The 21,449-nt window shown below is 39.7% G+C and overlaps 1 protein-coding gene and 1 long non-coding RNA gene across 2 annotated transcripts in view; one reads left to right on the plus strand and one right to left on the minus strand.

Moving 5' to 3' along the window:
- The window catches only part of LOC129655217 (uncharacterized), a 22,000-nt gene extending 9,457 nt beyond the window's left edge, over window positions 1-12,543 (plus strand). Inside the window, exon 3 of the long non-coding RNA XR_008715830.1 lies at window positions 11,242-12,543. This is a non-coding gene — a long non-coding RNA (uncharacterized LOC129655217). The remainder of the gene's footprint in view (window positions 1-11,241) is intronic.
- On the minus strand, window positions 9,854-19,719 carry LOC129655213 (olfactory receptor 4S1-like). The gene is made up of 2 exons (XM_055585340.1): window positions 19,467-19,719; window positions 9,854-10,281 (listed from the first exon to the last, which is right to left on the minus strand). The coding sequence occupies exons 1-2, from the start codon at window positions 19,567-19,569 to the stop codon at window positions 9,950-9,952; spliced, it is 435 nt and encodes a 144-aa protein (XP_055441315.1). The 5' UTR covers window positions 19,570-19,719; the 3' UTR covers window positions 9,854-9,949.
- Window positions 19,720-21,449: the final 1,730 nt, after the last annotated feature.

A 21,449-nucleotide genomic window follows, 5' to 3' on the forward strand; every position in this document is an offset into this window, starting at 1 on the left:
TAGTTTCCCTACAATTATCCTTTTATTCTAAAGACTTGGGTTCAGGATGCAGATTTGTATATTCTGAAACTTGCCTTAGTCAAAGGCATTATTTCTTTTTTTGTTTGTTGGTTTTTTCTTTATTTCTTTCTTTTTAAATTAGAGTATAGGTGGAGAAGGCAATAGCACCCCACTCCAGTACTCTTGCCTGGAAAATCCCATGGATGGAGGAGCCTGGTGGGCTGCAGTCCATGGGGTCGCTAAGAGTCAGACACGACTGAGCGACTTCACTTTCACTTTTCACTTTCATGCGTTGGAGAAGGAAATGGCAACCCACTCCAGTGTTCTTGCCTGGAGAATCCCAGGGATGGGGGGAGCCTGGTGGGCTGCCGTCTTTGGGGTCACACAGAGTCGGACATGACTCAAGCGATTTAGCAGCAGCAGCAGCGTAGGCGCTTTACATTGTTGTGTTACTTTCTGCTGTACAGCAAAGTGAATCAGGCACCCAAAGAACTATTTCTATGACAGAGCATTGCTAGGAAGTTCCAAGATTCTCCAGAGAGTACTAGATGCTAGAACATCTTGTATTTGATAAAATCATCAAAAGGCATATACCTAATCTGAAGTATGATCCATGACCCAGCAGCAATGCATCATCTGGAAGCTTGATAGAAATGCAGAATCTCAGGGTCCACACCTAGACCACCTGAAAGATCCTTAGGTGATCCATAAACACAGCAAAGTTTCAGAAACACTGCTGAAGATGTGTGTTTAATCCCCCAACCCTATTAAGTTTCATTGATCAGAGGCCTTGTTTCAGGCCAAAAATTTATGATTGGTTCATAATAATTTATTGTCAACAAATATTTTAAAAATGATTGAATTGATTGAAGGGAAGATAGACTTGTGAGAACTGCTGTGGAAAGTTCATATCTTTGTTTTATTTTTCTAACTTAGTCCTCACACAGACATGAAATGAGATTTAACAGATCCCTTATCAACTGGTAGGCAACAGATAAATCCAGAGACCTGTGATTATGCTTAACCTCATCAAACAAAATGGCTTTATTTTTCTTTCATGCAGACTATCAACAAAAGTAATTCCCAAAGTGTAGTACCAGGACCAGCAGCATCCACATCACATGTGAACTTGTTAGTATGCAAATACCTGGGCTAGCCCAGACCCTCTAAGTTGGACACTCTGGGGATGGAACTCAGAAATCTGTATTTTAACAAGCTCTCTGGTAATCCTTGTGTATGTCCAAGTTTGAGACCCGTTGGTCTTGACTCATAATTATCTTCTAATACACGTTCTGTTTTTGTTCAGTTGCTAAGTTGTGTACAACTCTTTGAGGCTTCCTGGACTGTAGCCCACTAGGCTCCTCTGTCTATGGGATTCTCCCAGGCAAGAATACTGGAGTGGGTGGCAACCACCTCCAGGGGATCCTCCTCCAGGGGATCTTCCCTACCCAGAGATCAAACCCATGTCTCTTGCATTGGCAAGAGGATTCTTTACCACTGAGCCATCAGGGAAGCCCCCTGATACATGTTTAGCAGACTACTTAAGGTTTTGTTTCTCTAGTATCTAAGGTAAGTTTCCTTAACTGGGACCCAAGTGAGCCTCTTCTCATGTCTTTGTTTGGAAAATCTGGGTGTCTATACTAGGTGATAGCAAAAGAGTAATCTTATCAAAACATTCTCATGGATATACAAAAAAAAAAACCCAAAACAAAAACCAAACAACAATGACCAAGAACCCTCTAGAAATGATGGTAGAACTTGTCTTGATACAGTCATCTTTAGGTAAATAAAAGAGGTTAATGACTACCTACAAAATCATACATACGTTTTGCTAAGGTTAAGAATCTGACACTATGGTGTGCCCAGGTGGCTCTTGAACACTCAGTTTATTTTTATTACTGTTCCACATTAATATTTTGACTGATAAGCCTCATTGCCCAGAAACAGTTGATTTTTTAAATCTCAGCAGTAAGACATTAGATACTCCTATGAAATGCAATGTAGGGTGTAAGGACTGAATCCTGAAATAGAAAAAGGTATTAGTGTAAATAAATGAAATTAGAATAAATTCCACAGTTTAGTCAATAGTAACATTCCAATGTTGATTCTTAGTTTTGAAAAACGTCCTATGGCAATGTAAAATATTAACATTAAGGGAAACTGGGTAATGGTATATTGGAACACTCTGTATTATTTTTGCAACATTTCTGAGAGTCCCTTGGACTGCAAGGAGATCCAACCAGTCCATTCTGAAGGAGATCAGCCCTGGGATTTCTTTGGAAGGAATGATGCTAAAGCTGAAACTCCAGTATTTTGGCCACCTCATGTGAAGAGTTGACTCATTGGAAAAGACTCTGATGCTGGGAGGCATTGGGGGCAGGAGGAGATGACGACAAAGATGAGATGGCTGGATGGCATCACTGACTCAATGGATGTGAGTCTGAGTGAACTCCGGGAGTTGGTGATGGACAGGGAGGCCTGGCGTGCTGCGATTCATGGGGTCGCAAAGAGTCAGACACGACTGAGCGACTGAACTGAACTGACTGAACATTATTCCAGAATAAAAAGTTTTGTTTTTTTAAAAAAATGTCTCTCTGACCCTTCACTTAGTAAAGCGGTAGCAGTATTACCAAGTAAAATAAATTAAAGAACTGCTCTCCACCAACCCAGACTGCCCATTTGTTAAGTAGACCAATGTTGTTTAATTTATTTTGTTGGGATGCCAGCAAAGTACTAGCAGTCATAAAACACATTTACTAAATATATAGGACAGGCAGTTAAAGCTGGAAAGGTGCTTCTTTTATCCTCCATTTCTTGAACTTTTGTGTATAGAGTTTCCACTTGAGTACTTTGTGCTTGGTGATCTGTTGTGTTAATAATAATCCTTAAATCATTTCATGATGATTGTTCCCATCCACCCCCGCCCTCCTCCAGAGCACTTAATGCAATGTGGTGCAGGAAGTAGGCTTTCAGAGCTCAGATTTCTCTGACTAACTGACTGACTCAATGTGCTACCTGTAATTATATTTTAAAATTTAATCAGGGCAGTTCTAGGAACTCAAGGGGATAAAGTAAAAATCAGCTATTCAAGTTAGGTTTGCATAAATTGTCTAGAGTGAATAGACTTCATCAAAACTTGTCAAAATGGAGAATTCATCAGTGGGAACCAGAATATCAGAAATTTAAATCATCCCTATGAAACACACTTAAGACTGAAGGTGAATAGTTCATTGTGAAGTTATCATTTCTAAAATAAATTTTGAGCTGAATGGAAAGTTACCAGTCTTAACTTTTGTGCTTTTTTAAAATTGTGTTTTGTTTTTTAAAGTAATCAAGCATCACAAATATTATCTTGTTCTGGTCGCTGATATGTGTTAAGAAATTCTAAAAAAGGCTTGCAATAGAAGGAACCATTCATCATCTCCCCAGTCTTCCTTACTAGTATCTATGTAAAATAAAAAACCAAAGCTGTTTAAAAATACTTGGAATTATGATACAACTTCCATACATTGGAGAAGGAAATGGCAACCCACTCCAGTATCCTTGCCTGGAGAATCCCAGGGATGGTTGAGCCTGGTGGGCTGCCATCTATGGGGTCACGCAGAGTCAGACACGACTAAAGCAACAGCAGCAGCATGATACAACTAACCTTAGATAGTCTCAAAGTATTTCTGATATAGCATCTCAGTCCTCCTAAAATTCCTGCAAGGCAGGCATTTTCACCATTTTTCCAGTGGCAAAATGGAAATTCAAAGAGATTTAAAACAGCATTCAGATTAAGCTATGAATTATTAGTCCATTGCTCTTTTAATTTACCATGGGTCATGCCTTTTGGTCCATACGACTTAGAGTAAATATTTAACTGAACACAACCCCATACAGCTGCATATAACTCATTTTCTTTTCTTGACTGCGGTGAATTCTCAGGAACAAAGCCCTTGATGAAGTCAAATGTGGATCATGTAATAGAGGCAGATGCTTGAAGTTTGAAACAATATTTGTTTTTCATTTAATTATTTCAAACCATGTTTTCTCTTGTGGAGGTGATAGATATATATATATTTATATTTGATGTATTGTTTGCCATATCTTCCCTGGTGGCTCAGATGGTAAAGCGTCTGCCTGCAATGTGGGAGACCAGGTTCGATCCCTGGGTCAGGAAGATCCCCTGGAGAAGGAAATGGCAACCCACTCCAGTATTTTGCCTGGAAAATTCCATAGACTGAGGAGACTTGTAGGCTACAGTCCATGGGGTCGCAAAGAGTCGGACATGACTGAGTGATTTCACTTTCACTTTCCCATATCTATAACTAAAAAGAGATTTAACCTCAGGGGTTCCCAGTTGTAAAAAGTGGGAAAGAATTATCTTTATGATTTCCTGACATAATAAATTGAAAATTCTTTGGTTGACACAATAACAAAATTGTTGGTCAGAAGCCAGGAAAAATTCTCTTCCAGATTTCTTAGGAACAAAATAGTTTTCAAATACCTGAATAAGGGGCTTCTCTGGTGGCTCAGTGGTAAAGAATCTACCTGCCAGTGAAGGAGACACAGGTTCGATTTCTGGTCTGGGAAGATCCCACATGGCAGTAAAGCAACTAAGAAGCCCATGCACCACAGCTATGGAACCCGGGAGCCATGACTACTGAGTTAATGTGTGGCACCTGCTGAAACTGGAGTGCCCTGGAGCCCATGCTGCACAACAAGAGAAGCCGCCACAAAGAGAAGCCCGTGGAGTACCACAGCTAGACAGGCGCTCCCACACCTCGCAACTAGAAAGAAGTCCGTGCAGCATCGAAGACCCAGCGTAGCCAAAAATAAATAAATAAAAAATTTTTTAAATGCCTGAGTAAGATTTTACTTTCACGCCATTCACGGGGAGATTTAGTGCCTTCTTGCATTGTACAAGATGAAGATGCACCTAATGAAGTGTACATAGCTAATAAAAGTTATCATCTATTTAATATTTTATTTCAAATTAACATGGCTTTCCTGGTGGTAAAGAATCTGTCTGCCAGTGCAGGAGACGCAGGTTCGATCCCTGGGTCAGGAAGATCCCCTGGAGGAGGAAATGGCAACCCACTCCAGTATTCTTGCCTGCAGAATTCTATGGACAGAGGAGCCTGGCAGGCTACAATCCACAGGATCACAAAGAGTTGGACGTGACTGATCGAATAACGCTTTTCACACTTACACTTTGAAATTAACAGAAACGTTGCTACAATTGTTTTGAAACTAACATCTAACATAAATTGCTCAGGTTTGATGTTCTAGATAAGAAAATACAGTGTGTTGTCTTTTCCAGAGGATGATTGTATTGTCATATCAAACACTTAAATAGGAGTCATGGCATTGATTCTTAGGCATCTTTATTAAAAATGGAAGTCTTCCTAAACTTAGAAATGTGTTTAATGAATATAGTACATTCAGTCCATATAAACTATTAAGTAAGATTGTTACTTATTAACAATCTTATTAAGATTGTTCTAGTACTCATTCATTCATTCATTCTATAAATAATATAGAATACTATAGATATACTATAGAATACTATTCATTCTATACTATACAGAGTAAGGTATCTTACTCACCGAGTAAGGCATCCTCACATGTTATTCCAGACATGCCAAAATAGCACAGTTATTTTTCCCTAGCCAGTAATCTGATTTTACTCATTAATACACATCCCATCAAAAGATAAACTCTGAGAGATTAGGGACTAGGAAAGGTATTTTAGTGATTTAAGTTGTCTTAAAGCTTGACTGTCCTTAAGATCAATTGGCTTTAATCCTGGACATTAGGGCCAATGCTTATTTTCATGACTATAAAAACATACAGTGTCCTAAATCAATTTGTAGTAAACACAAACTACAGAAATGTTTGGCTTTCCAAGCATCTTGTCATATAAATAGTGTGACAATTTGGAAACTCCTGAACAAGATTAAGACATTTTATTACATAAATCTTACTGAGTGACCAGCATGTTTGGAAAACTAGGAAAGCCAGTTTTATATGGTACCAACTTCATTTCAACTGGACTTACAGTGAGTAGATAAGTTATTTAAATTTCCTTTATCAAAGTTCAGTTTCATAGTAAATTCTCCCAACTAGAGGCAATCCCCTTCCTCTCTTAGCTACTTCAGATTAAATAATCTCATTGGGCTCCTATTTGGTTATTTCCCAGTTACTAAGCTCTTGTGTGAGAAAGCATCCCTGAGTGGGTTTGGATTTCTGTTTACCCTATTTTGGGCTTCCCAGATGGCGCTAGTGGTAAAGAACCTGCCTGCCAATGCAAGAGCCACAGGAGACGTGGGTTCGATTCCTGGGTCGGGAAGATCCCCTGAAGGAGGGCATGGTAACTCACTGCAGTATTCTTGTCTGGAGAATCCCATGAACAGAGGAGCCTGGCATGCTACAACCCATGGGATCACAAAGAGTCAGACATGGCTGAGGTGAATTAGCAGGTCCGCATATTATCCTATTTCCCCCACTCATTCATTAGCTCCTAAGGGTGGTTTTGAATTACAGTGGTTTTGAACTGTTTCTTGTGTCCTGATTATTACACCAAAGAACCTGAATCCTACTGTGATAGAAACAAATTCATGTTTTCTGAATGTTTTCTGTAATTATACTTCTCATGTACTGTATTATTTTCATGACAAAAAATTGTGATACTGTGGTAGGGTATACATTTTATTTCAATAAGAATGGTGGCTAACATTTATTTAGCACTTTTTACCTGCCAACCAGTGTTCTAAGTGCTTTACATCTGTGACCCATTTAACCCTCTCAACGATTCAATGCTTTGGGTGTTCTTACAGACCTTACTTTTATCGATTAGGTGCCTGAGGCACAGAGTTCGAATATTCTGGCCCAGGGTCACCTGACCAGTGCCAGGATGCACACCCCGGCAATGTGGTTCCTGCACGCATGCTCTTAGGGGACAGTGCTGGACAGTGAAATGTAAAACCAGTATTTCATTAGTAATTTATAAATAATTTGAAGTATGAACTTTACCATTTCAGAAATGAAATGAAGACAAATAAAATTTGCAAAAGTAATATCAGCAAATAAAATAGGCAGGAAATGGTGCATTGTGCTTGCAAGTAGACATGGGAATTAAGGAATAGTGAATATTAAGAGATTCTAATGAAAACCTATGTCTTGCCTAGAACACTTTTCCTTCCCCACTGCATACCCCTAACAGGGAATTAATGTGGTAGTAAACATTCTGTATGAATCCCTACTGTATCTCCTGTATATAACTCCAAGCAGAGTTATATATTGGTATATGATTAGAAAATTCACTAATATATTCAACAAGTTTTTTTAAAAAGATTTTTTTGCTGTGTGGATCATTTTTTTTTAAAGTCTTTGTTGAATTTGTTACAATATTGCTTCTGTTTTGTGTTTTGGTTTTTTGACCCTGAAGCATGTGGGATCTTAGCTCCCCAGCCAGGTATTGAACCCGAGTCCCCTGCGTTGGAAGGCGAAGTCTTAAGCACTGGACCACCAAGGAAGTCCCAATTCAACAACTATATATTCAGAAATTACTCCTAAAAGCTCATGTATCTATAGGTGAGGCAAATATATGAGCAAATAATTGTAATAGAAAAATGAATTAATTTGGGATACCATGATGATGTTTGGCCACCTCATGCGAAGAGTTGACTCATTGGAAAAGACTCTGATGCTGGGAGGGATTGGAGGCAGGAGGAGAAGGGGATGACAGAGGATGAGATGGCTGGATGGCATCACTGACTCAATGGACGTGAGTCTGAGTGAACTCCGGGAGTTGGTGATGGACAGGGAGGCCTGGCGTGCTGCGATTCATGGGGTTGCAAAGAGCTGGACACGAATGAGCGACTGAACTGAACTGAATCATGATGAAGAGAAGTGATGGGGAAAGGATATTAGGGAGAAAAAGATATCCCTAAAGAGGAAGTGTTTGATTTGGGTAAGAGGATTCTGCAGGCAGACAAGGAATAGGGATGGTCATTCCAAGCAATGGGAGTTGCATGTGTAAAAACTTGTGAATATGAAATAAGATAATGTATTCAAGGAACTGCATGTCCCTTAGTATTATGGGAATGTACAGTGCTGAAGGAAGGGGACTGAGGGTGAAGCTGGAGGGATAGGCAAGGACTGGAAGAATATAAAGGAATTGGAGAGAATGAAGGATCAGTGAATAGTTATAAACAGGAGAGTGACATGATGAATACTCAAAAAAAATGAACCTCAACTTCTTCCAGTTGATTATTACACATGAACAGTGTATCAAAAAGTAATCAACCAGGGGACTTCGCTGGTGGTCTAGTGGCTGAGACTCCACACTCCCAGCACAGGGGGCCCAGTTTCCATCCCTGGTCAGGGAACTAGATCCTTCATGCCCCGGCTAAGACCCAGTACAATCAAATAAATAAATACTTTTTAAAAAAAATGATCAACCATATGAGATTTATGTATATATAAAGTTGGCACCTATAGTTGGCATATAGTATTTATGCCTATCCAGCATCCATTCTTTCTGTCATTTTTTGTAATAGCAGTTAAATTTTCCTTTCAGGAGTTAACCCTTCCAATACCTACCATCTCCTGCAAGTATCAGACAAGTTATTCTACCCTCTTTAGCTGAAAAGGGATCTAAGGAAGTTTCATCCAGCTTTTCCTGGAATTTAAATTTTGTGAGGAGTGACTCAGGATGGGAAGAAATTGTAGCTGATGAACTTGGTGTCAGCACCCTGAAGGAAGCCTGTACTTCGTGTTACTCAGGTCATCAAAATTACTTCCATCTTCCCCTTCTGAAGCTAGATCTTCCCAAATTGCTTTTGGTTCCTTGAACTTCCCTCTGCATGTGTACATGCTAAGTCGGTTCCGTCGTGTCAGACTGTTTGTGACCCTATGGACTGTGGCCTGCTAGACTCCTCTGTCCGTGGGATTCTCCAGGCAAGAATACTGGAGTGGGTTGCCATGCCCTCCTCCAGATCTTCCCAACCCAGGAATTGAAGCCACATCTCTCATTCTCCTGCATTGGCAGGCAGGTTCTTTACCACTAGCACCATCTGGAAAGCCTGAACTTCCCTATAACCTTCCAATAAATTCCACTTTTAAGGTAATACATTCTTTACTTGCTCAAACCAGGTACAATATGCTGCCAAGCTAAAAACCTTAATTTATACATCACCTGTGGGAATGATATGCTTTACCTTTACCTACTAACTCCGGGAGTTGGTGATGGACAGGGAGGCCTGGCGTGCTGCAATTCATGGGGTCGCAAAGAGTTGGACACGACTGAGCGACTGACCTGACCTGACCTGACGGACTTTATCTGAAAATTTTGTACTTAGGTTGTTGTGCTCTCCCAGCTGAGACACAGCAGGCAGCCTTTGATCTCTGGGTCTCGCTGCTGCACTAGTATTCTGGTAGGACATGGGCTCAGGTCTACTTTGCTCTCAGAATCTGCAAGCCTCCGCCTCTCTCTCTCTTCTCCCCTCAGCCGCCAACCTAGATCAGAGGGAATCTATTTAAGACAGTCTTCTTCCCTTTTTATTTTTAGCCAAGACACTTTTTCAATGTTCAGCAAGAAACATACGTCCCCTTTACAAAACTACTGTGTTCTCTTAAGATCCTGGAAGAATGATGAAAATGATTTGCTGCCATCTTCTCCTTTCAGTCTTGTCCCAAAACTACTTGGAGGCAATAAATGTATCATTTCTATGTGCCTGAATTGGGAAGCAGGTTTTTGTGTTTTTTTTTTTTTTTTTGTAGTGATTACAATTTACTTTTATTTGTATTCCTAGTGCCTCACTCATTGTAGATAATCTGCAAAGATTGAGGGGCAAGTGGAATATTATTAGAAAAAGAATAAGAGTTGTCATTACAAGAATCAGACCAGAGATGCAAAACCGTCTTAGATGCTACAAAGACGGGAAGTCTCCCAAGTCCAGGCTCATGAGAAGCCTTGTAGTTTGACTTCTCCCCCCGAGCTCCGCTTGACCCTGAAGATCTTCCTCATGGCATTTTTCACCTCACTGTTGCTCAGTGTGTAGATCAGAGGATTCAGCAAAGGTGGCATGACAATGTTAAAGAGGATGACGAGTTTGTCAGCGGCCAGGGTGGTGGAGAGTTGAATATACATGAACATGGGAGGCACCAGGTCCAGAAGCACAGTGATGATATGTAAGCTGCATGTGGACAGAGCCTTGCGCCAGCTCTCAGAAGACCAACTTCTCAGTTTCAGTAGGATGACCACATAGGAGATGATAAGGATGATGAAGAACACTAAGAAAGAAAAATAAAAAGACACAGAGGAGGAAAAGAAAGGCAATTAACACTTCAAAATATTCCAATAGCTTAATAATAAAAATAATGGTGTGTATGCTGTCGCTTCAGTTGTGTCCAACTCTTTGCGACACTATGGACTGTAGCCCACAAGACTCCTCTGTCCATGGGATTCTCCAAGCAAGAATACTGGAGTGAGTTGCCATGCCTTCCTCCAGGGGATCTTCCCAACCCAGGGATGGAACCCATGTCTCATGTCTCCTGCATTAGCAGATGGGTTCTTTACCAGTAGCCCTACCTGGGAAGCCCCTGGTGGTTACCTTTCAAGATATCTTCATTAGCATTCTTTATTTTTTCTGTTTGTGTATTTTGTTTCATTTTATACTTTACTCGTGGATGGAGGGTGTACATTTATTATAAGATGTATCGGGTTGTTTTCCTGGGTACATAGTGGCCCTTTTAAGTCCCTGTAATGCCAGCAATGATTATGCCTATTTCACAAGATTAACAGTTTTCATGCATTTTGAAATGCGAAATCATCTGAAACAGCTCTGGAAAGCCACACTTCTTGGCTTTCCAAGAATGTATGGACAACAACCTGTCCATCTTAAACACTGGATTTCGGTCACTGGCGAGGTGTTTCTCTTAGTTATCTCTTTCATTCACACCTTCTGGCATTCAATGCTTCCTATTATGCTTTTATGTAATATCAAATCCAGATGGTGGAATATATGGAGGTGCAGCAAATGACTGTGCATGTTTGAATATGTTTCATGACTGGACTTCATAATGGTGGACTTTCTTTCCTAAGTCTTCATTTCTGCCATGTTCTGTGATCATTTTTACCAGGTTATAAAGACATCCTTATAGAGCTAGGGCTTAAGGGAGATAAATGTTTCAGTCCTAATTCTGGTCACACTCTCATTCTCTCTTCTCATATCATCCCTTTCTTAACCACAGAACCTCGGAGCTTAGCAGTATGGAGAAGATGGAGACAAAGAAAAAGGAAAAGGCCCCAAAGGGAGAAAAGCCATGAAAGGAAACTGGAGAAAAGAATGAAAACTTGAAAGAGAAGAAGAAGAGAACCGATACTCAAAATATTTTGAAAGTTTTAAAAAGCAAAAGATTAGAATTAGTTAACAACCATTTTTACAAGTGTTGCTTATGCTTCCTCTCCTCATTTTACATCTGCTTCCTGCCTCTGCCCCTACCGCATCTATCTCCCCCTCCCCAAGTCTTTCTGATACAAGATACTTCACAAAAATAATACTAGTTTTGTACATGTTCTTTCAATATGTGTATTTTATCTATTGCTCATCATTACTTGGGTTCCTCTAATTAAATAAGAACTGCTTCTAACTACTTAATCATTACTGGTAATGAAGTTGTCCTTCTTGTGAGGGACTGCCTGAGAGGATGATCCAGGGAGCAAATCAGGATTTGAGCCTACCTCTTAATTCTCTCCTCAGGATGGAAGCAACTTGTACTCTAGACCTCATCAAGTTGTTCTATATTCTTGTTCATGTTTATATTTTGGGTTTTTTTTTAAGGATTTTTTTTTTAAACCTGCATATCCTTGGTATTATTTGAAAACTATTGTTTGACTTCAGCTCTTTTCTTGGATATGAATATAGCCAATAGTAATATTTATGATACTTTGTACAAGAGTGAGGGCAAATAAAACCTAGTTCATTCCTTTTATTATAGGTTTGCCTTCTAAGGAGAAACTACCCTGAGATGAAGGTAGCATTATTTTTGGTAGCAAATATTATGTGCTTTGGTATTCTTTTTTTTTAACTTTTCCTGATGTAATAATAAACCTCTTTCATTCAGTAAGCTTAGGAGGGTAAAGGGAGAGATAGCTTCATCCAATGATGGCCTTTCTTTGGAGATTTGTTTTAATAATTACCTAGGCTTTATTTTCTGTTGCCCTGTTTGTTAACATTCCTTGATGCTAGAAGTGGTTTCCGTCATAAGCTTTTATCATCATAACTTTACTTCCCAGAGGCAAAGGACCTGCTCTGTTCCTGACTACATTATGAAACACTTGAGTTTGTCTGACCCATCCCTCCACTGGTTGCACCACCCAGGACACTATGAAAATTAAGATGCCACCGACTGGAGGTCAGCAGTAAACCACTGGTTCAGATGAACTTAACCAACATGGAACCCCAAAGTCCAGGCTGTGGAAGGTCATCTCTGAACCTCCTTGAAGTAAGTTTTCGACCAGGTTGTTACTTACCTTAGTGCTGGTCTTTGAGATTCACTGGATTTTTTAAAAAACTGATACTTGTAGAAGGAGGTAGGACTTCACTGGATGAGGGTGATCATTACCAGGTTCTATTTTCTTTTCTGTTTATAAGGACCTCTTTTTCCTTTGTTGCTATTTTATGCTCAGTGTCTTGGGAGAAATACTTCTTAGGAATTGTTTCTATTTTATTTTATAGCAGTTTAGACAAACCTAAAGAGAGAGTTGAACGGGAATGAAATGAAATTTAAGGATCAATTTATAAAATATATATGTATATATATTTTTAATCTTAGGTTTTATATAGCTCACAGCCCATCTCTATACTGGGCTTCCTAGGTGGCATAGTGGCAAAGAATCTGCCTGCCAATGCAGGAGATGAGGGTTTGATCCCTGGGTCTGGAAGATCCCCTGAAGGAGGAAATGGCAACCCACTCCAGTATTCTTGCATGAAAAATATCATGGACAGAGCAGCCTGGTGGGGTACAGTCCATGGGGTTTCAAAGAGTCAGACATGACTGAGCAACTGAGCACATCTTTATGCTCTAATTCACCTAATTCTCACAGACTACCCCCAGTATTATTTATCATTCACTGATTCAACAAACATCTAGGGAGAGATTTCAAACAGAATATAAGTTCCATGACAGGAATTTAGTTTATTCACTGCTATATCCATAGCACCCGAAATAGTGCCTAGCACATCAGAGATACTCATAAATATTTATTGATGAATTAATAAATAAATGAATATCAGTGCAACTTTTTAAAAAAAGTTCATTTTAGAGTAAGAGATATACTAAGTATATTCGATCTGGGGTTGTAAATGGCATAAAGCCACATCATTAAGAAAAGAACCCTTTGGAAGACTTGAGGCACACAAGTGTCAGAGGAGACATGTTCCTTTATGTTCAAAGTGGGCAGTTATTTTGTTTTCCAGATTGCTTTTACCTCAAAAGGGGGAAGCAGTTAATTTCATTTTTTCATTTACACTCTTGTCTAGATGGTAAAAAGATTCTGATCTATGAAAACAATGAATTGGCTTTATAAGTCTTTTCTGTGTTCATTTAGTGCCTATCTCTGTGGAATTCCACAGTGTCCACCAGATGGTTGTATGAAGCTTTACAGCTCACCACGGAGGCTGTGAGCAGAGCCAGCCCCTGGTGCAGACAGCATGTACTTCTGCACACAGCTCCTTCACCAGTGCCAGCTGACTCTCACCAGAGTTTCCATTTTTGAGTTTTCTATTTACAACAGTATTTCTGTATCCTTCTAAAGGTCAGCAGTAAAGAAAAAGAGAACTGAAGATGGGGACCTGGGATATTGCTGGAGGACTTGGCTGGCACCCTCTATCACCCAATTTCTTTCCTGTATGCCTAGTTCAGAACATCCTCTTTTTTTTTTTCTTTTCCTTTTCTAGCAGCAAAGTCAAAGTGGGAACCAACTGAAGATTTTGTTGTGGGCACTGTCAGGTAGAAAGGTACCATCTCTTTCCTTTTGTAGTCACAGCAGCAGGTTTTCTGAGGGTATGCTGTCTGCTGTGGTGAGACCAGAGATTCTGTCTGAAGACTTTGCTATTATACTGTGCTATAAACAGCACATAACACAGTTTTTTTTATGTCTCAAGTGAAGTGTTATGAAATTTCATTTTATAAGAACCTTAAGTCCTACACATAAATCTCTCTCCAGTCAGTGAGGCCTTATATTTTTTGTTGGTTTTTTTCCCTGTGACTCACTCTGAGTTCATCCAAGGTGAGTATTTTTTTTCTGTCGTGTTACGCAGCATGTGGGATCTTCGTTCCCTGGTCAGGGATCAAACCCATGCCCCCTGCTTTGAAAGCATGGTGTGTTAACCACAGAACCATCAGGGAAGTCCAAAGGCGAATATTTCTAAACCAGCTGGTTAGAAAAGACACAGTGGTGCATTGGGTAAAGCCCCAAATTGTGAATCAGTAGCTCAGTTCTAGAGTGGACTTTGTTGCTGACCAGCTGAATCAAGACCCTGTGCCTCATTTTTTTTGTTTGTTTATAAATTGAAGGAATTGCACAAAATAAACAGTAGCAGTACTTTCAGCTGTAATATTGTTTGGTCTCTCCTCTCCACCTTTTTGAATAATGGAATATAAAACATTGGACACAACTGTAGCATCACTTCAGTCAAAGTGAAGACTGAGCTAAATAAAATCGAAACAACCTACCAAGTCCGTAGAGGAGGGAACTAGGTGAGCACAGAAAAGTCAAGTTACTTGCCTAAGCCAACAACTAATTAAAAGCAGAAACCTAACATTTTTTATCAATCATGAATTTTTTTTTTCTCAGAAAAATTTCCCCTTATTTTGTGATGGTGGTGGTGGTATCATGGTGGTGGCTGTGGAAGAAACAGAAGTTTTCACAAAAAGTGGAACTTATATTTCTGCTGAGATGGCACTGCCCATTTTGATATTCCCTGTATAGCTCTTGCCAAAATACTGGTGGCTCTTGTGCAGAAGGATGTGTTCATTGCTTTAACTCCTAGAGAAAAAGACTACCCATTCCTTAAGAAATTAGCACCTTTCTTTAATTTCTTTTTCTTCTGACCACTTTTAAAATCATGCTTATTGTTCAAATAGTAAAGGAGGATAGAAAAATCTGTTCAGATTGTCAAGAAGTAGGAGTTCCAGTCTAGCCTCTGCTTAGGCTTTTGGAAAATCTGATGGCTGAGTAGCATAAACTAGCGTGAAAATAGTAACACTCTGCTGTACACACTGTTTCCTGCTCTGGAAGGAGTGCTGTTTACATATGAACTCATCACGCTGCCAGATCCAGCTCTTCTTGACTTCTCTCTTTGAACACTGTCCCTATTCTCCATGTTACTCACACTTCAAACTTGAGTCATCTTTAACTCCCTCCCTTTCTCTAATACATTGGAACAGTTGCTGAACTCCATGGATTCCTTCTTTGCAGTATGTCTTACATAAGTTTTCTTCATTCCTACTTTTCACGTATGTCACATGAAGTCATGTTTTGTGAGCAATTTGGAACACAGGTTTGGAGTCAGGTAAAACTGGTTTGAGTCCTAACCCTGATACTTACTACCTATGTGTCATTGCTTAATCTCTCCAACTCTTAATTACCTTATCTGTAAAATGGGAATCATAATTTTATTGGCTCCACAGATTTGTTGTGAAAATTAAATGACAGAATATGTGTAAAATACTCAACAGAGGACCTGTTGAATAGGTATTCAACACATTTTGTTGTTGGTCAGTCGCCCAGTCATGTCTGTCTCTTTGTGACTCCGGTGACTTCAGCATGCCAGGCTTGCCTGTCCTTCATTCAGTAGCTCTCAGAATTTGCTCAAACTCATGTCCATTGAGTTGGTAATGCCATCCAACCATCTCATCCTCTGTCGCCCCCTTTTCCTCTTGCCCTTAGTCTTTCCCAGCATCTGGGTCTTTTCTAACGAATTGGCTCTTCGCATCAGATGGCCAAAGTATTGGAGCTTCAGCTTCAGCATCCATCCTTCCAATGAATATTTGGGATTGATTTCCTTTAGGATTGACTGGTTTGATCTTCTTGCTGTCCAAGGGACTCTCAAGGTCTTCTCCAGCATCGCAATTGAAAAGCATCAATTCTTCAGCATTTAGCCTTTTTTATGGTCCAGCTCTCACATCCATACATGATTATTGGAAAAACCATACTTTGACTATACGGCGCTTTGTTTGCAAAGTAATGTCTGTGCTTTTTAATGTGCTGTCTAGGTTTGTCATTGCTTTTCTTTTAAGAATCAAGCGTCTTTTAATTTCTTGGCTGCTGTCAACATCTGCGGTGATTTTGGAGCTCAAGAAAATAAAATCTGTCACTGTTTCCATTGTTTTCCCATCTACTATTATGAAGTTTATATTATTTAATATTAATATTTTAAATTAATGATACATAATAATTTAATATGAATTTTTGGTAAATAAAAACCTGTGCTATTTTCTTATATTTACTATGTTATAAACATGCTCTGTATTCATTTCTCTGGGCTTGTGGTTCCTTCCACCTAGAATGCAGGGTGGTGTAATGGAAAGAGTACTTGTAGCCCAAAGAGAGTAATAGGTTTTTTATACTTATGTGCCAGCTTTGACCTAGTAGTAGTTACGTGGATTACTTTTTAAATACTCTGGGGCTTTGTATGGTTTCAGTGAGAAGTCATCTAATTTTTCTCCCATGGGCCTGAGAGGGAGAAGTAGAGACATATCTTCGTATTTTTGCCACAGTGAAGAAGTATTCATTTATAAGAATCACAGTACTTTCATAATAAAAATACATATTTTTGGGGGAAAGAAATTTTCTTAATACTGAGGCTACAGAAAAGAATTTTCTGACCGTTCACTTTATTGCATTTTATAGCATTCTTCTGATTGCTTTATAAACTAGAATTCATTTATTTCTCATTTATATATAGCATGTTAATACAATGTTTTCTGAGGTAGATAGTATTACTGTCCTCATCTCCTTTTTTGCAAAGGCATAGGGAAGTCAAGTAACTTGCTTGAGGTCAGGTGGTTAATAAATAGAAAGGCTGGGATTTGAAACATGGTCAATCTAGTTCCAAAGTCTATGCTTTTGGCCATTATACTAAATATAACTCTTGATCCTTGGGTTACTTTTTAAGTAAATCTATTTTAATTTAAAAAAAAGGATAACAATGCAATTTGAATAAATTTAATTCTATACTTTCAGACAATTCTGTGTATGTGTGCTCGGTCATGTCTGACTCTGTGACCCCATGGACTGTAGCCTGCCAGGCTCCTCTGTCCATGGAGTTTTCCAGGCAAGAATACTGGAGTGGGTTGTCATTTCCTTCTCTAGGGGTTCTTTCCGACCCAGGGATCGAACCTGTGTCTCTTGTGTCTCCTGCCTTGGCAGGTGGATTCTTTACTGCTAGTGCTATCTGGGAAATCTGACAATTCTATGAAGGCCCAAATCACTTTTCAAATACGTATTTCTCTGAAGATTGGCTTGATCCAATAATAAAATGAAGAGTATATTGAGCAATGGAACAAACCACTGGTTACAGAACCCTAGGGTTGCACAGAAGTTTTTCTGGGATCTGCAGGTTGCTAAGTGATGAGCATAAAAGTGGCTCTGGGCCTCCATTTTCATTTCAACCAGTGTAGCCTTGTTTTATCTGTTTAAAAATTGGGATCCTAAATAAGATTTTTTGAAGAAAGAGCTTTGGGTTTTAAAAAGTGAAAAAAATCACTAATCAAGGGAAATAAATGGATAGCATATTTAATCAAGAACACATGTTTAAACTCTCTTCACTCATATATAATAGAAAAAAAAAATCGTATCTGGCCTCAATGGATTTTATAGTATTCTGAATGTTCAACTTTTAAAAAAAATCCTACTTTTTATCCTGAGATTGGAAGTGTTTCCTGTAATTTACTTTCCATTAAGTTAAAACACATATCAAATGTCAAACAATAATCAGTATCAAGGCTGCAAAGAACAAAGAACTTTATTCGGGATCTTAAGATTTGCAGTTCAGGAGACACAGATTTGGTAAAACAAGAGTGTTCCTGTAAAGAGAGTCAGGGGCTTATAAGGCAAAAGCCATAAAATTGTTAAAATTGTCTGGCAGGAATTATGATAAACTATGACACAAGAAAGGAAGTATTTATCCTTAATGGATGGATAAGCTGTCCTGACTTATTTTAGGGTAAGGGTCAAATAAGTATTTTGAGTTTCTGGATCATTGGGAAGATGTTCTGGATGCCTATGTTGAGACAATAGTGATTGAAGCTCAGATTTCATCTGGGCTGTAAGTGCATGCGTGCTAAGTCACTTCAGTCCTGTCTGACTCTGGCCTGCCAAGATCCTCTGTCCATGGGATTCTCCAGGCAAAAATACTGAAGTGGGTTGCTATGCCCTTCTCCAGGGGATCTTCCCGACAGCAATCGAACCTGTGTCTCCTGTAACTCCTGCATTGCAGGATGATTCTTTACTGCTGAGCCACTAGGGAAAGCCCCATCTGGGCTGAGACATATGTCAGTCACTCTTCCTTGATGGCCTCCCACCTCTATTTTAGATAGCTCTGTTGGCAATACCGATGCCATTTTGATTTTCCTGTTACACAATGTTGGTTTGGAAGGGAGGGGGAACTGAAAAAAAGATAAGCAACAACTGGAAGAATGGATCTTCCAGTAGCTCCTTGGATCTACTTAGAATACAATGAAGGCCCTGAACATGCCCTCTTATTCTCTAGGACCCACTTGTGAAAATGCAGGTTATTGGGTCACCCAGAGTTCTGGATTAGACTTTTAGAAGTATGCTCCCAAAATATCATCTGTCTTAAGGAAAGGTACAGTTCTACCAGCAACTAGTTTTTCCCCTATTATAGGAAGCAGGACTCTGGTACTAATGCTTCAAAATTTTGAGTGAATAGTTTATTTGGCCTGGGAATGCATAGCATTCCTAACCTAATTTCCCTTCCTAATGGTGATTTGCTTTAGGTGAGTGGCATTTAAGATGACTTTCCCTTGAGAGGCACTCACCAGGGGGGGACAGGCTGTCGATTTGAGAGAACGCTGATAGCATGAGAAAGTCAGCCTGGTATTAACATTCCTTGTGGAAAATCAACCAAATAGTAACCCACGTAGGGAATAATTGAGAGTTGATTTTACAAGGAAAACTCATGACTCTAGTTGACTTTTTATTTAATTCAGCTGTAACTCTAATCTCCATGGCATACCTTGTCAATGCCCTTATCTCTAAGAGTGAATAGTAAGACACTGATAGAGCAGGAGAAGGGAAATCCTCAGTCCTCACCACTGGCACAGCCAACAAAGCCCCGGATGCCTGCAGGCTTACTTTAAATAAAGTAAGATTTCAATTCCTGCTGAAACAAGTTATAGAATTCTAAAGCTATAGAATTTAAATGGTTACCTTTTTCATTTAAAGTTACCTTTTAAAATCATTCCTGGGCTTCCCTGGTGACTCAGTGGTAAAGAATCCGCCTGCCAATGCAGGAGACACGGGTTCCATCCCTGATCCGGTGGATCCCACATGCCACAGAGCAACTAAGCCTGTGAACCACAAGTACTGAGCCTATGCTCTAGAGCCAGAGCTGCAACTACCGTAGCCCACAAGCCCTAGAGCCCATGCTCCACAGCAAGAGAAGCCACCACAATGAGAAGCCTGTGAATCACAACTAGAGAGTAGTCACTGCTCGCTGCAACTAGAGAAAAGGCAGCGTAGCAACAAAGACCCAGCACGGTCAAATATAAATAAATAATAAAAAATAAAATAGATAAGCAACAAGGATTTATTGTATAACCCAGATGGTCAATACCGAAATCAGGTTGATTATATTCTTTGTAGTCAAAGATGGAGAAGCTTTATGCAGTCAGCAAAAACAAGACTGGGAGCTGACTATGGCTCAGATCATGAATTCCTTATTGTCAAATTCAGACTTAAATTGAAGAAAGTAGGGAAAGCCACTAGACCATTCAGTTCAGCTCAGTTCAGTTCATTTGCTCAGTTGTCTCCAACTTTTGCAGCCCCATGAACTGCAGCACTCCAGGCCTCCCTGTCCATGATCAACTCCTGGAGCCTACCCAAACTCATGTCCATTAGTCGGTGATACCATCCAACCACCTCATCCTCTGTTGTCCCTTCTCCTCCTGCCCTCTTTCACAGCATCAGTCTTTTCCAATGAATCAGCTCTTCACATCAGCTGGCCAAAGTACTAGAGTTTCAGCTTCAATATCAGTACTTCCAATGAACACCCAGGACTGATCTCCTTTAGGATGGACTGGTTGGATCTCCTTGCAGCCCAAAGGACTCTCAAGAGTCTTTTCCAACACCACAGTTCAAAAGCATCAATTCTTCGGTGCTCAGCTTTCTTTATAGTCCAACTTTCACATACATACATGACTACTGGAAAAACCATAGCTTTGACTAGATGGACATTTTTTGGCAAAGTAATGTCTGTGCTTTTTAATATGCTATCTAGGTTGATCATAACTTTCCTTCCAAGGAGTAGCATCTTTTAATTTCATGGCTGCAATCACCATCTCCAGTGATTTTGGAGCCCCCCAAAATAAAGTCTGTCACTGTTTCCACTGTTTCCCTATCTATTTCCCATGAAGGGATCGGACTAGATGCCATGATCTTAGTTTTCTGAATGTTGAGCTTTAAGCCAATTTTTCACTCTCCTCTTTCACTTTCATCAAGATGCTCTTTAGTTCTTCTTCACTTTCTGCCATAAGGGTGGTGTCATCTGCATATCTGAGGTTATTGATATTTCTCCCAGAAATCTTGATTCCAGCTTGTGCTTCTTCCAGTCCAGCATTTCTCATGATGTACTCTGCATATAAGTTAAATAATCAGGGTGACAATATTTAGCCTTGATGTACTCCTTTTCCTATTTGTAACCAGTCTGTTGTTCCATGTTCAGTTCTAACTGTTGCTTCCTGACCTGCATACAGGTTTCTCAAGAGGCAGATCAGGTGGTCTGGTATTCCCATGAACTGTACAAAAAATATCTTCATGACCCAGATAATCATGATGGTGTGATCTCTCACCTAAAGCCAGATAGCCTGGAATGTGAAGTCAAGTGGGCCTTAGGAAGCATCACTATGAACAAAGCTAGTGGAGGTGATGGAATTCCAGTTGAACTGTTTCAAATCCTGAGAGATTATGCTGTGAAAGTGCTGCACTCAATATGTCAGCAAATTTGTAAAACTCAGCAGTGATCACAGGACTGGAAAAGGTCAGTTTTCATTCCAATTCCTAAAAAAGGAAATGCCAAAGAATGCTCAAACTACCTCACGATTGCACTCATCTCACACACTAGTAAAGTAATGCTCAAAATTCTCCAAGCCAGGCTTCAGCAATACGTGAGCTGTGAACTTCCAGATGTTAAAGCTGGTTTTAGAAAAGGCAG

The sequence above is a fragment of the Bubalus kerabau genome, chromosome 6 (assembly GCF_029407905.1).
Source record: "Bubalus kerabau isolate K-KA32 ecotype Philippines breed swamp buffalo chromosome 6, PCC_UOA_SB_1v2, whole genome shotgun sequence".
Taxonomy (NCBI): Eukaryota; Metazoa; Chordata; class Mammalia; order Artiodactyla; family Bovidae; genus Bubalus; species Bubalus kerabau.

What these genes read in the sequence shown, in the direction of transcription:
- LOC129655213 (XM_055585340.1), bottom strand. Translation starts at nt 19,569, where the DNA reads ATGTGGGATCCACCGGATCAGGGATGGAACCCGTGTCTCCTGCATTGG. An exon ending in CCCAGGAATGATTTTAAAAG is followed by an intron (nt 10,282 to 19,466) that starts GTAACTTTAAAT and finishes TTTCTTTCTTAG; the next exon opens with TGTTCTTCATCATCCTTATC.